Source organism: Haliotis rubra, unplaced genomic scaffold (assembly GCF_003918875.1).
Source record: "Haliotis rubra isolate DU_JTF1 unplaced genomic scaffold, ASM391887v1 Scf25, whole genome shotgun sequence".
Lineage (NCBI taxonomy): Eukaryota > Metazoa > Mollusca > Gastropoda > Lepetellida > Haliotidae > Haliotis > Haliotis rubra.
The window spans coordinates 3205964-3221963 of record NW_025766558.1 but is presented as its reverse complement, the minus strand read 5'-3'; the positions used below and the strand labels follow the sequence as shown (position 1 = coordinate 3221963).

Below are 16000 nucleotides of genomic sequence, written 5' to 3'. Positions count from 1 at the left end.
CTCAAAAAAGGTATAGCTGAGGCTTCAACCCCTGTATATCAGTGAGGCTTCAATCAATGTGTAACAGTGAGGCTTCAATCAATGCGTAACAGTGAGGCTTCAATCAATGCGCAACAGTGAGGCCTCAATCAATATACAACAGTGAGGCTTCATTCAATTTACAACAGTGAGGCCTCAATACAACAGTGAGGCTTCATTCAATGTACAACAGTGAGGCTTCAATCAATGTACGACCACCTCTGTGGTGTAGTGGTTAGAGCGTCCACCCGGAGAGCGGAAGGTCGCGGGTTCGATCCCGACCGCGTCACACCAAAAGACGTTAAAATATGGTACTTGTTGGTCCCTGCCTGGCGCTTGGCATTAATGGGTACAACAAGGACTGGTCGGCTCAGAGTCAGTATAATGTGTCTGAGTGGGGTATTCATGCTTCACTGCGGCATGGTATCTCAGTGGGCTAGCACTATAAAACCAGCTTAAGTCTGGGCTAGTACAAGCAGCTGCACATACACATACACACGCATGCACGTCGTCATATGAGCGAAATATTCTCAAGCACGACGTAAAACCCAATTTCACCTCACCTCAATCAATGTACAACAGTGAGGCTTCAATCAATGTACAACAGTGAGGCTTCAATCAATGTGCAACAGTGAGGCTTCAATCAATGTGCAACAGTGAGGCTTCAATCAATGTGCAACAGTGAGGCTTCAATCAATGTACAACAGCAACAGTGAGGCTTCAATCAATGTGCAACAGTGAGGCTTCAATCAATGTACAACAGTGAGGCTTCAATCAATGTGCAACAGTGAGGCTTCAATCAATGTACAACAGTGAGGCTTCAGTCAATGTGCAACAGCGAGGCCTCAATCAATGTGCAACAGTGAGGCTTCAATCAATGTGCAACAGTGAGGCTTCAATCAATGTTCAACAGTGAGGCTTCAATCAATGTTCAACAGTGAGGCTTCAATCAATGCGTAACAGTAAGGCTTCAATCAATGTGTATCGGAGAGTGTTCAACCCATGTATAACTGAGGCCTACACCCCTGTGTTTCAGCGAGTCTCCCACCATTACAAAGTACTAGTTAAGCCTCAAACACTACACTGTTTCAAAACACAAGATACAGAATCTCATATTAAACTTCCAATAGTTAAACATACACTTGGGATTGGTCCAGTTTGCCTGAGCTGTGTTAGTCAATGGTCTATAAGGTCAAATAGTAAAGGATCATCATACCTTTGTTCATTCCAACTTCATAACATTTGCGGAGACGGCATGCCTGGCAGCTCTTCCGACGATGTTTGTCAATTGTACAGTTGTTAGTTGCTGGACATACATAGTCCACGGGACCTGTAAGAAGAACTAAATAGAGTTAGTAATCATCTTAATCACTTAAATTCTATTGCATATTCTCTGCATCTCAGTGGTAACACCAAAGATTGGTTGGCCACATCCCTAGCAGGTGTGTCAATGAGGTTTCACACCCAACAGATTTATCAGGGGGGCCTCAACCCCTGTGTGTCAGAGAGGCCTTAACTTCTGTGTGTCAGGGAGGCCTCAACCCCTGTGTGTCAGGGAGGCCTCAACCCCTGTGTGTCAGGGAGGCCTTAACCCCTGTGTGTCAGAGAGGCCTTAACTCCTGTGTGTCAGGGAGGCCTCAACCCCTGTGTGTCAGGGAGGCCTCAACCCCTGTGTGTCAGGGAGGCCTTAACCCCTGGGTGTCAGAGAGGCCTCAACCCCTGTGTGTCAGAGAGAGGCCTTAACCCCTGTGTGTCAGAGAGGCCTTAACCCCTGTGTGTCAGAGAGGACACAATCCCTGTGTGTCAGGGAGGCCTCAATCCCTGTGTGTCAGAGAGGCCTCAACCCCTGTGTGTCAGAGAGGCCTTAACCCCTGTGTGTCAGAGAGGACACAATCCCTGTGTGTCAGGGAGGCCTCAATCCCTGTGTGTCAGAGAGGCCTTAACCCTCTGTATATCAGGGAGGCCTCAACCACCGTGTGTCAGGGAGGCCTCAACCCGTGTGTGTCAGGGAGGCCTCAACCCCCGTGTGTCAGGGAGGACACAATCCCTGTGTGTCAGGGAGGCCTCAACCCCTGTGTGTCAGGGAGGCCTCAACCCCTGTGTGTCAGGGAGGCCTCAACCCCTGTATATCAGGGAGGCCTCAACCCCCGTGTGTCAGGGAGGCCTCAACCCCTGTGTGGCAGGGAGGCCTCAACCCCTGTGTGTCAGAGAGGACACAATCCCTGTGTGGCAGAGAGGACACAATCCCTGTGTGGCAGGGAGGCCTCAAACCCTGTGTGGTGTATGCCGATCAAGTGATCATGGAATTCCGGAAACATGCCCAGGAATCCTCACTACGAGAAATGCAATCAACAAAGTTGCCTGCCAACAGTCCATTAAGTCGTATCGTACAACTAGCATAGATTGCTGGGGACCAATTCTAAGCCAGAAACCCCCAGGAGTAGATCAGTAAAGAGAGTAGAATACTACATGCCTTGAAGTTTACCTTGTATGCTTCGTTTGAAGAAAGCCTTACAGCCTTCGCAGGACCAGACACCATAGTGGAAGCCGGATGCGTTGTCATTACACACCTGGCACAACTTGGTGGATGTCCCACTCACTGCAGCACAAGAACACACATAGTTATTACAGGAGGATATATAGCACAGCCACCACCAACAACAACTGTATAATTACATACAAGCAAATAATTACTGGATACAATGACAACTGACATATCACAACAGTACAACTGGATGCATGTAAATCTCTTCAGGACACAGTACTCTATATGCATGTAAATCTCTTCAGGACACAGTACTCTATATGCATGTAAATCTCTTCAGGACACTATGCATGTAAATCTCTTCAGGACACACAGTACTCTATATGCATGTAAATCTTCAGGAAACAGGACACACTCTATATGCATGTAAATCTCTTCAGGACACAGTACTCTATATGCATGTAAATCTCTTCAGGACACAGTACTCTATATGCATGTAAATCTCTTCAGGACACAGTACTCTATATGCATGTAAATCTCTTCAGGACACAGTACTCTATATGCATGTAAATCTCTTCAGGACACAGTACTCTATATGCATGTAAATCTCTTCAGGACACAGTACTCTATATGCATGTAAATCTCTTCAGGACACAGTACTCTATATGCATGTAAATCTCTTCAGGACACATGCACTACACAGTACTCTATATGCATGTAAATCTCTTCAGGACACAGTACTCTATATGCATGTAAATCTCTTCAGGACACAGTACTCTATACATTCTTCAGGACACTCTATATATGCATGTAAATCTCTTCAGGACACAGTACTCTATATGCATGTAAATCTCTTCAGGACACAGTACTCTATATGCATGTAAATCTCTTCAGGACACAGTACTCTATATGCATGTAAATCTCTTCAGGACACTATGCATGTAAATCTCTTCAGGACACAGTACTCTATATGCATGTAAATACCTTCAGGACACAGTACTCTATATGCATGTAAATCTCTCCAGGACACAGTACTATATGCAGTAAACTTCAGGACACAGTACTCTATATGCATGTAAATCTCTTCAGGACACAGTACTCTATATGCATGTAAATCTCTTCAGGACACAGTACTCTATATGCATGTAAATCTCTTCAGGACACAGTACTCTATATGCATGTAAATCTCTTCAGGACACAGTACTCTATATGCATGTAAATCTCTTCAGGACACAGTACTCTATATGCATGTAAATCTCTTCAGGACACAGTACTCTATATGCATGTAAATCTCTTCAGGACACAGTACTCTATATGCATGTAAATCTCTTCAGGACACAGTACTCTATATGCATGTAAATCTCTTCAGGACACAATACTCTGAATGCATGTAAATCTCTTCAGGACACAGTACTCTATATGCATGTAAATCTCTTCAGGACACAGTACTCTATATGCATGTAAATCTCTTCAGGACATGTACTCTATATGCATGTAAATCTCTGCAGGACACAGTACTCTATATGCATGTAAATCTCTTCAGGACACTATGCATGTAAATCTCTTCAGGACACTATGCATGTAAATCTCTTCAGGACACAATACTCTGAATGCATGTGAATCTTTTCAGGACACAATGATCCAGATGTTTCCACATCTCTTCAGGGTTCAATACTTGAACATATGGAGGGGGGCAATATTCCAGATGTTTGCAAATCTCTTCAAGACACAATACTCTGGATGCATGTAAATCCTTTCAGGACACAATCCTCATGATATCTGCAAATACTCTGGATGTATGCAAATCTCTATCAGACACAATACTCAGGATGTTTATGATCATGGTATTCAGAAAGAGTCAACATGACATCGTGTCTCTGAGGGACCAGCCTTTCCCAGACAGTAGACAATAAATAAAAATGAGTCCAGTCTAGAATGACAATGTATATGGCAAATCTCTAGACAGTAAATATTGTCCTGAGGCCATCAGACATACATAGATTTATACATATATTCTAATAAGATAACTTATTTCTGGGAGTAAATGCTAGTTTAAGACCAGAAAGGCTTTCCTTCATTTGGGAGACAAGACTACCGATTCCATATTCTAAGTTGCAGACAATGCAAAATTGGAACTATCAATCTTCATAAACCAACAACCAACAACTCTCATAAATAGCCAATGATTTGTCATCCTTCTTCAACCACATGACTAAAGCTCTGCTATGATGTACAACTTCCTGTACTGCTTACCAAGGACATTATTAAATGCAAAACATTAAACCAGATGCTCATCAAGAATTCTAATTTATTCCAAACTCTCCTGGTAGTGACCTCCATACTTTCAGACACCCACACCAATGACCTCCATCAAGCTGACCTCAAACTTTCATGTGGTGACCCCACACAGGAAACCTGGAGGAAACTAACTCTGTTACACTTATAGCACATATATAATATAATCAACCATATGATCACCTGATATGACACATGTTTAGTACAACCAGCCATATGATCACCTGATATGACACATGTATAGCATAAGCAGCCATATGATAACCTACTGTAGCATATATATAATTCAATCAACCATATGGTCACCAAATATAGCCCATGTACAGTATGATCAACCATATGATCACCTAATATGACTCATGTATAGTATAACCAGCCATATGATCACATGTGTAATGTGACACAAGTATATGTCACACCTAATGTGACACATGTATAGTATACCAACCATATGATCACCTAATGTAACACATGTATAGTATAACCAACCATATGATCACCTAATGTAACACATGTATAGTATGACCAACCACATGATCACCTAATGTAACACATGTATAGTATAACCAACTAATGTAACACATGATCACCTAATGTAACACATGTATAGTATGACCAACCACATGATCACCTAATGTAACACATGTATAGTATGACCAACCACATGATCACCTTATGTAACACATGTGTAGTATACCAACCATATGATCACCTAATGTGACACATGTATAATATGACCAACCACACGATCACCTACCGGTAATTTGACACATGTATAGTATAACCAACCACATGATCACCTAATGCAACACATGTATAGTGTAACCAACCATATGATCACTTAATAGCCCACATACAGTGTAACCAGCCATATGATCAACTGACATATCATGTGCATGTTTTATACACATGCAACATGTCCCATTGTTTTCATCCAAAATAAGAAATATTACAAGACACTAACAATTTTATAGTCTCCCTTTTCCTGTACAAAGTATATATATTTACACTCATTCATGGAAGTCCAGTATCAATCATGATCGAGAGTTTTATGTACACACACAATATGTATGTGTCAAACACTAAATACTGCCATGAGGCCTCACCCTCCAAAGCACATACAAGTCATCTGAATCTACTTGATAAAAACGTTGAGTATATAATGGCTATTCATACCTGTTAACCTGTGAGCTAACCGAACACCACAAAAACCTTGACCTGCCACTTGACCTCACTGAATGGGCACATGGAGAGCAGAGCATTCACAAGACGGTTAATCCCCGCTTACTGAGCCCAAATACCGAGCCATAGACGCCACGTGATTGGTTTCATCATCCTACCCAGCAATACAGCAGACTAACATACAAACATCACCTGGTTCTGCTCAGTTCAATGGACTAACAGTGTACATGGTGTTACAAGCACACAATATATACACATACCTCTACCGTGAAGTGAAACAGTCTACCATCTAAACCTGTCTACCTCGATCTGTTGAAGCAGTCTACCATCTCTACCTGTCTACCCATCTGTTGAAGCAGTCTACCATCTCTACCTGTCTACCCATCTGTTGAAGCAGTCTACCATCTCTACCTGTCTACCCCATCTGTTGAAGCAGTCTACCATCTCTACCTGTCTACCCATCTGTTGAAGCTAACCCTCTGAAGAAGTCTCCCATCTCTAGTCTACCCATCTGTTGAAGCAGTCATCATCTACCTGTCTAGCCCCATCTGTTACCCTCGAAGCAGTCTACCATCTATCTCTACCATCTCTACCTCCACCTCTATGCCTGTCTACCCTCTGTTGAAGCAGTCACCACCATCTCTACCTGTCTGTTACCCATCTGTTGAAGCAGTCCACCATCTCTACCTGTCTACCTACCTGTCTACCCATCTGTTGAAGCAGTCTACCATCTCTACCTGTCTACCCATCTGTTGAAGCAGTCTACCATCTCTACCTGTCTACCTCCATCTGTTGAAGCAGTCTACCATCTCTACCTGTCTACCCATCTGTTGAAGCAGTCTACCATCTCTACCTGTCTACCTCCATCTGTTGAAGCAGTCTATCATCTCTCTACCCATCTGTTGAAGCAGTCTACCATCTCTACCTGTCTACCCATCTGTTGAAGCAGTCTACCATCTCTACCTGTCTACCTCCATCTGTTGAAGCAGTCTACCATCTCTACCTGTCTACCCCTCTGTTGAAGCAGTCTACCATCTATACCTGTCTACCCCTCAGTTCATCAGTTTTATTCAGTGCAATTTGAAGCAAATATGAAGCAATGAAAACAAGTTCAGAATTATATATAGCTTTCAAATGTACCTTGTCAATGAGAACTACCATCACTGGATGCATACTTGGCCTGTACTATTTAGTAGCCATGGTCTAGCCAACTACCACAAATTGTAAGCACTGACCAAGAAGCATCCCTACAATTCTATGTACCTGAAGGCATCTCCTGTTTAGGGTGTGGTGCCTGAACAAGGTTGGTGCGGGGATCAATGGGTGGCAGAAACTTTTTCTCTGGGTCCAGCCCGTCTGTTGTGGTTGACGTCGGCGCCTGTGGGTGTGCACCGGCAGGCAACATGCTCTGCGCATGTTGCACCTGCACCGGTATGCATGCACCTGGCGACACCATCCGCCCTTCTTCCTTAGGAGACTTGGTGCCACTGCACTCCCTGCAACAAAACAGAAACTTGTCAGGCATGTCATAAAAACACAGATGAGTACTGGTCAAATATGAGATATATACACCAAGGCATTCCCGTGAGACATATGGTATATCCACCAAGATGTTCTGGCCAGATATACGATATATCCACCACAATGTTCTGGTCAGATATATGATATATCCACCATGATTTTCTGGTCAGATTATGCAATATCCACCAATATGTTCTGGTCAGATTATGATATATCCACCAAAATGTTCTGTTCAGATATATGATATATCCACCAAGATGTTCTGGCCAGATTATGATATATCCACCAAGATGTTCTGGCCAGATATATGATATATCCACCAAAATGTTCTCAAGATGTTCAGATATATGATATATCCACCAAGATGTTCTGGCCAGATTATGATATATCCACCAAGATGTTCTGGCCAGATTATGATATATGTTCTGGCCAGATTATGATATATCCACCAAGATGTTCTGGCCAGATTATGATATATCCACCAAGATGTTCTGGCCAGATATATGATATATCCACCAAGATGTTCTGGCCAGATTATGATATATCCACCAAGATGTTCTGGCCAGATTATGATATATCCACCAAGATGTTCTGGTCAGATTATGGCAAAGCATATAATGGAGCATACATCAGAACAAAAAGAAACAGCCGTGGAAGGAAATGAAAATGGCAACCTGTCAATTCATCAAATCACTTCTCATTTGACAAAGGCCACTCAGCCATTGTTCACATTCATCTATCATTCAGGATTTCCCAGGAAAGAAACATCATTGTTGGATCAGGTGACATGCATGTGTATCCCACAATGCAGCAGTCCAGTCATAGTGATATGATTTCATTGTGTTTGTTAATATGACCCACTAGGCTTCACATAGATGCAAATATTTAAAGGGCAAGGATTAAAAATACATGAGAGAAACAGTAACTGTGCAGATGCTGAGAATCACATCCAAGACAAAGAAAACGCTTGTCACATACTGCTGCACACCCCAAATATGTTTGTTTAAAAAGCAAAATTGGAATAATTATTTTCATTTTAGTTGTCCTTAACACCCATGCAGGATGCAACAGACGGGTCTTTTGGGACCTGAATCTTCCATTAATGAAAAGTTTATAATATTCCTTGATGGGACTATAGAAACTGGTATCCTCTACCGATAGGACTATGAAGTCCTGTGTCCACTATCAACAGGACCATTGAGATATGTATTCTGTATTGATGGGATCATTGAGATTTGCATCCTCCATTGACAACACCGTTGAGATCTGTATCCTCTACCAATAGGACTATGAAGTCCTGTGTCCACTATCGACAGGACCATTGACATATGCATATTCTATCAACGGGACCATTGATATATGCATTCTGTATCAACGGGACCAGAGACCTGTACCCTCTATTAATATGGCCTGTAATGAGGCCTGTATCTTAAAATATATGCCTATAACATTGCAGAGCATTTGTATCAGACTTCTCTCCATGTAGGGTAGAACATAGTCTGTCTCACAGTCCCTGAACCACATTATTTTCCCTACTGACAAGCCCTCTCTGCAGTGCTAAAGCCCCAAATAAAGCAAGTCTAGATTTCCTCAGGTTCTGAATCTCTGGTCTCCCTGGGGCTCCTATTAAATTTAAATGGGCTTGTTTGTTACTATCAAAATTATATATCTTCAGAGACTAAGCATTAGTCTAGGTAGAACACAATGAAGTAACATTCTCCACCATTTCTCTTTGTACACCTGTGTCACATTACAGTGAGATTCCCTGGCTTTACTAAAAAGATGCTGGAAAATCTAACGATTGATTCAGAATTCCTCTTCTGTAACGATTCCTCCCATGTGTCTCTTTAAGCAAGGTACATTGTGGATCACAGCACAATGGATTACCAGTATATCTTTTTCAGGTTATGACATCAATACTATTGACAGTGTAGTGCAGCACATGTAATATTGATATTATGTTCTTGACGTGTTGCCACTGAACCACTGCAATGAATGAATCATTACACCTCGAAGTTATAACACTAACATCAGCGATGAGGTCAATACAAGAGAGAAGCATCCATCCCATCCCCTCAGTTTTGAAAAATCTGAAACCAGGCAGCCTATAGCAGAAGCATGACAACATTAAGGAAGGACTTTAATTGTCAGTGAGTGAGTGAGTGAGTTGGGTTTTACTACGCTTTTAGCAATATTCCAACAATATCACGGTTGGGGACACCAGAAATGGGCTTCACACACTGTGCCCATGTGGGGAATCGAACCCGGGTCTTCGGCATGACGAGTGAACGCTTTAACCACTAGGCTACCCCACCACCCTCCATTGTCAGAGAGATTATTCTTGTTTAGACTCTCCCTCGATCCACTAACACACTGAAAACATGTTGAAATGGAATTCAGTACAAATGCACTCACTTATTACCTTGCACAATGGGGGCAATATCTACTCAACAGGATATGAAATCTAACATTTAACTGGTATAAATATTTTTGACAATCCTGCAAATTTGTTTTCAAAGGCATTTCTCACAAATTATAAATCTATGCAAAGTCTCATTTTACAAGTAATAGAACCTCTTTGTTTTCTGTAAGAAATATTTTATATGTTTCTGTCTAAGCATTATCATCTCTCTCAGGTTGTGCAAACTGATTGACTCCCTCGACTTCACTCGGTGCAAACTAAGGACAAGTGACTCTCCTAACTGACTAGTCAGTGCAAACTAAGGACGACTGACTGAGGCAGATGTAGGTTCGCATGGCTGCGACCACAATATCTTCTTTGTTCTCAAGAGTACCACTCCTGGTAGATGTTAACTAACTTACTGTCAATAAATCAATATATGGCAACAACATACGTCGAGTTCTTATAGTATGTTTTAGGCATCACCAGTTACAACTATAACACAGAAAACAGCATAGAACACATCTGTCTGGCATCACAAGAAGGATTCTACAGCATAGAACACTTCTGTCTGGCATTGCAAGAAGCATTCTACAGCATAGAACACTTCTGTCTGGCACTACATGAAGCATTCTACAGCATAGAACACATCTGTCTGGCATCACAAGAAGGATTCTACAGCATAGAACACTTCTGTCTGGCACTACATGAAGCATTCTACAGCATAGAACACTTCTGTCTGGCATCACGAGAAGGATTCTACAGCATAGAACACATCTGTCTGGCATCACAAGAAGCATATTTTACAGCATAGAACACATCTGGCATCACAAGAAGCATTCTACAGCATAGAACACTTCTGTCTGGCACTACATGCAGCATTCTACAACATAGAACACTTCTGTCTGGCACTACATGAAGCATTCTACAGCATAGAACACATCTGTCTGGCACTACATGAAGCATTCTACAACATAGAACACTTCTGTCTGGCATCACAGGAATTCTACAGCATAGAACACTTCTGTCTGGCACTACATGAAGCATTCTACAGCATAGAACAGATCTGTCTGGCACTACATGAAGCATTCTACAACATAGAGCACCTCTGTCTGGCATCACAAGAAGGATTCTACAGCATAGAACACTTCTGTCTGACATCACAAGAAGCATTCTACAGCATAGAACACTTCTGTCTGGCATTGCAAGAAGCATTCTACAGCATAGAACACATCTGTCTGGCATCACAAGAAGGATTCTACAGCATAAAACACTTCTGTCTGGCACTACATGAAGCATTCTACAGCATAGAACACATCTGTCTGGCATCACAAGAAGGATTCTACAGCATAGAACACATCTGTCTGGCATCACAAGAAGCATTCTACAACATAGAACACATCTGTCTGGCATCACAAGAAGGATTCTACAGCATAGAACACATCTGTCTGGCATCACGAGAAGGATTCTACAGCATAGAACACATTTGTCTGGCATCACAAGAAGCATATTTTACAGCATAGAACACATCTGGCATCACAAGAAGCATTCTACAGCATAGAATACTTCTGTCTGGCATCACAAGAAGCATTCTACAGCATAGAACACTTCTGTCTGGCATCACAAGAAGGATTCTACAGCATAGAACACATCTGTCTGGCATCACAAGAAGGATTCTACAGCATAGAACACATCTGTCTGGCATCACAAGAAGCATATCCTACAGCATAGAACACTTCTGTCTGGCATCACAAGAAGCATTCTACAGCATAGAACACATCTGTCTGGCATCACAAGAAGGATTCTACAGCATAGAACACTTGTCTGGTATCACAAGAAGCATTCTACAGCATAGAACACATCTGTCTGCCATCACAAGAAGCATATCTTACAGCATAGAACACTCCTGTCTGGCATCACAAGAAGCATTCTACAGCATAGAACACATCTGTCTGGCATCACAAGAAGCATATCCTACAGCATAGAACACTTCTGTCTGGCATCACAAGAAGCATTCTACAGCATAGAACACATCTGTCTGGCATCACAAGAAGGATTCTACAGCATAGAACACTTCTGTCTGGCATCACGAGAAGCATTCTACAGCATAGAACACTTCTGTCTGGCATCACAAGAAGCATATCTTACAGCATAGAACACTTCTGTCTGGCAGTCATCTTCAAACACTTAGTCACTTTCCAGAAGCTATTCTACTTAGTTTATGGTCTACAAGGCTATGTTGTAATTATTAAGACGCTCATGATAACAAAACAAGATGTTAATTAGTTTGAAGTATGTCGATTAACTGTCTCTACATAAACATATTTTATATAGATACATCTCTTTTAAAATTTCCAAAGCAACAATCTACTTACTTGCTCTGAACAAAATCATTAATACCTCAACCAGGAAACATTATATTTCATTAACAATTCTAAAATTCAAATTCTGGAGACACTGCATGGCTGCATGAACACTGTCATTAACGTATACTTCTACTCCACACAGTGTGGGCTCCACCACATCAGTACAACACATGACCTGAAGTCGGACCAGTTAACATTAATGCAAGCAGTCATAGAATTGGAATACTACCTTTGAAGATCGGAGTTAGAATTGTTCATCAGCAACCCTTCCGTGCTTGGTAACAGGATTGGGTGGTCAGACTCACAGACTTGATCAATGCATGTTATCATGTCCCCAAATACATAGATCAGTACTCAGGACATCAACCACTGGATTGTCTGGTCCAGATTTGATTAATTACAGAGCGCCGTCATATAGCTGGAATATTGCTGAAAGCATCTTTAAACAACAAGCAAACAACATGTTCCAACACAATAATGACTATTGACGTGACATATTATAACGATGGCAGACCCTATCTCCTGCACGCTAGACTGAGGGTGATAATTACTTGCTAGGTCACTATATGGAAATCATTTTTCATGTTTGCATACTCAAGTACAAGGATCTATTTCCATGAGACAACCACTAGTCACTCTCGTTTAAGCAGACAGCTATCCAATTTCACACAGTGCACTAATGAACCAGTCTGCGACTGACTAGACTCAGGCATCGTACCTAATTGATGAGCCTGGCGGGAAGACATAATTACTGTTTATAATCTACAGACTAGACCTGTTTCATGATCCTCCATCAGATGACATTTAGGGACATATGAGTGTTTATGAAACTTTGACTCATGGGTTAGCGAAAGAAGCCATATGAGCACATGTAACTGGGCTTGAATGCCAAGCAGTGCAGTAGATACATCATGAATATTGGTACAACACTAGCATGTACCGCATCAGTATCTCAGGAGCAACATGCAGCACTGTAGAGTGAGTGAGTGAGTATGGTTTTACGATGCTTTTAGCAATATTCCAGCAATATGAGGGCGGGGGACACCAGAAATGGGCTTCACACATTGTTCCCATGTGGGGAATGGAACCCGGGTCTTCAGCGTGACTAGTGGACGCTTTAACCATTGGGCTAGCCCGCAGGACTGTAGAACAACTGGAAAATCCTCTATAGAAATGAATTCACAGCACAAAATTATATAACATTTCCCTGTTACTAACACCAGTGCTATAACTTTGCGACAACCTACATGTACACAACACAATGGTACAACTTTCTAACATCTCCCTGTTACTAAGACATGTGCTATAACTTTGTTACAACCTACATGTACACAACACAATGGTACAACTTTCTAACGTCTCCCTGTTACTAACACCAGTGCTATAACTTTGTTACAACCTACATGTACACAACACAATGGTATAACTTTCTAACATCTCCCTGTTACTAAGACTAGTGCTATAACTTTGTTACAACCTACATGTACACAACACAATGGTACAACTTTCTAACGTCTCCCTGTTACTAACACCAGTGCTATAACTTTGTTACAACCTACATGTACACAACACAATGGTATAACTTTCTAACGCGTCTCCTGTTTACTAAGACATGTGCTATAACTTTGTTACAACCTACATGTACACAACACAATGGTATAACTTTCTAACGTCTCCCTGTTACTAAGACCAGTGCTATAACTTTGTTACAACCTACATGTACACAACACAATGGTATAACTTTCTAACGTCTCCCTGTTACTAAGACATGTGCTATAACTTTGTTACAACCTACATGTACACAACACAATGGTATAACTTTCTAACGTCTCCCTGTTACTAAGACATGTGCTATAACTTTGTTACAACCTACATGTACACAACACAATGGTATAACTTTCTAACATCTCCCTGTTACTAAGACCAGTGCTATAACTTTGTTACAACCTACATGTACACAACACAATGGTATAACTTTCTAACGTCTCCCTGTTACTAAGACCAGTGCTATAACTTTGTTACAACCTACATGTACACAACACAATGGTATAACTTTCTAACGTCTCCCTGTTACTAAGACATGTGCTATAACTTTGTTACAACCTACATGTACACAACACAATGGTATAACTTTCTAACGTCTCCCTGTTACTAAGACATGTGCTATAACTTTGTTACAACCTACATGTACACAACACAATGGTATAACTTTCTAACGTCTCCCTGTTACTAAGACATGTGCTATAACTTTGTTACAACCTACATGTACACAACACAATGGTATAACTTTCTAACGTCTCCCTGTTACTAAGACATGTGCTATAACTTTGTTACAACCTACATGTACACAACACAATGGTATAACTTTCTAACGTCTCCCTGTTACTAAGACATGTGCTATAACTTTGTTACAACCTACATGTACACAACACAATGGTATAACTTTCTAACGTCTCCCTGTTACTAAAGACATGTGCTATAACTTTGTTACAACCTACATGTACACAACACAATGGTATAACTTTCCAACATCTCCCTGTTACTAAGACCAGTGCTATAACTTTGTTACAACCTACATGTACACAACACGATGGTATAACTTTCTAACGTCTCCCTGTTACTAAGACATGTGCTATAACTTTGTTACAACCTACATGTACACAACACAATGGTATAACTTTCTAACGTCTCCCTGTTACTAAAGACATGTGCTATAACTTTGTTACAACCTACATGTACACAACACAATGGTACAACTTTCTAACGTCTCCCTGTTACTAAGACATGTGCTATAACTTTGTTACAACCTACATGTACACAACACAATGGTATAACTTTCTAACGTCTCCCTGTTACTAAGACCAGTGCTATAACTTTGTTACAACCTACATGTACACAACACAATGGTATAACTTTCTAACGTCTTCCTGTTACTAAGACATGTGCTATAACTTTGTTACAACCTACATATACACAACACAGTGGTATAACTTTCTAACGTCTCCCTGTTACTAAGACCAGTGCTATAACTTTGTTACAACCTACATATACACAACATTGTGCTATAACTTTCTAACATCTCCCTGTTACTAAGACCAGTGCTATAACTTTGTTACAACCTACATGTACACAACACAATGCTATAACTTTCTAACATCTCCCTGTTACTAAGACCAGTGCTATAACTTTGTTACAACCTACATGTACACAACACAGTGGCATAACTTTCTAACGTCTCCCTGTTACTAAGACCAGTGCTATAACTTTGTTACAACCTACATGAACACAACACAGTGGTTTAATTGTGTAACAATCTTTGAGCTACTGCTATGCACAGAAGCACAACAGTACAACTCTGACAATCTACATGACAACCTTATCAAAGGTGTAAATTTGTAACAATATACTGTAAGCAAGAACAGAATAATGGCATTATTTTAATACGCTATTTAAATACAATTAACTATCAATAAAACCGTTGATTAGATCTTGGAGCAGCACCGACTAGTGACTAAACACTGACACAGCTGGCCTTATTTATATAATATCAGATACAGAAAGAAAATGGTTAGTGTTCGTATTACCACATTTATTTTATGACAAATATGTTCATTGTTACCTCACTCTGGTGTAAACTACAACTGAGATATTTCTAGAGGATGGCTATTGCATACTATAGTCTCTAGCTATCAAAACTGTTGTATGACATAGTCACTCGGTATCAAAACTGTT

The 16000-nt window shown here is 41.0% G+C and overlaps 1 protein-coding gene across 5 annotated transcripts in view; it reads right to left on the bottom strand.

The window, feature by feature from the left end:
- LOC124279440 (estrogen receptor-like) overlaps positions 1-16000 on the bottom strand; it is a 175262-nt gene that overhangs the window by 23587 nt on the left and 135675 nt on the right. For 4 of the 5 annotated variants that reach the window (XM_046715269.1, XM_046715267.1, XM_046715268.1 and 1 more), the window contains exons 4-6: positions 7244-7476; positions 2492-2617; positions 1235-1348 (exon numbers count right to left, since the gene is read on the bottom strand). In XM_046715269.1, the coding sequence (XP_046571225.1) occupies positions 1235-1348; positions 2492-2617; positions 7244-7476 (473 nt within the window). The remainder of the gene's footprint in view (positions 1-1234; positions 1349-2491; positions 2618-7243; positions 7477-16000) is intronic. The other variant, XM_046715271.1, reaches the window with a different exon arrangement.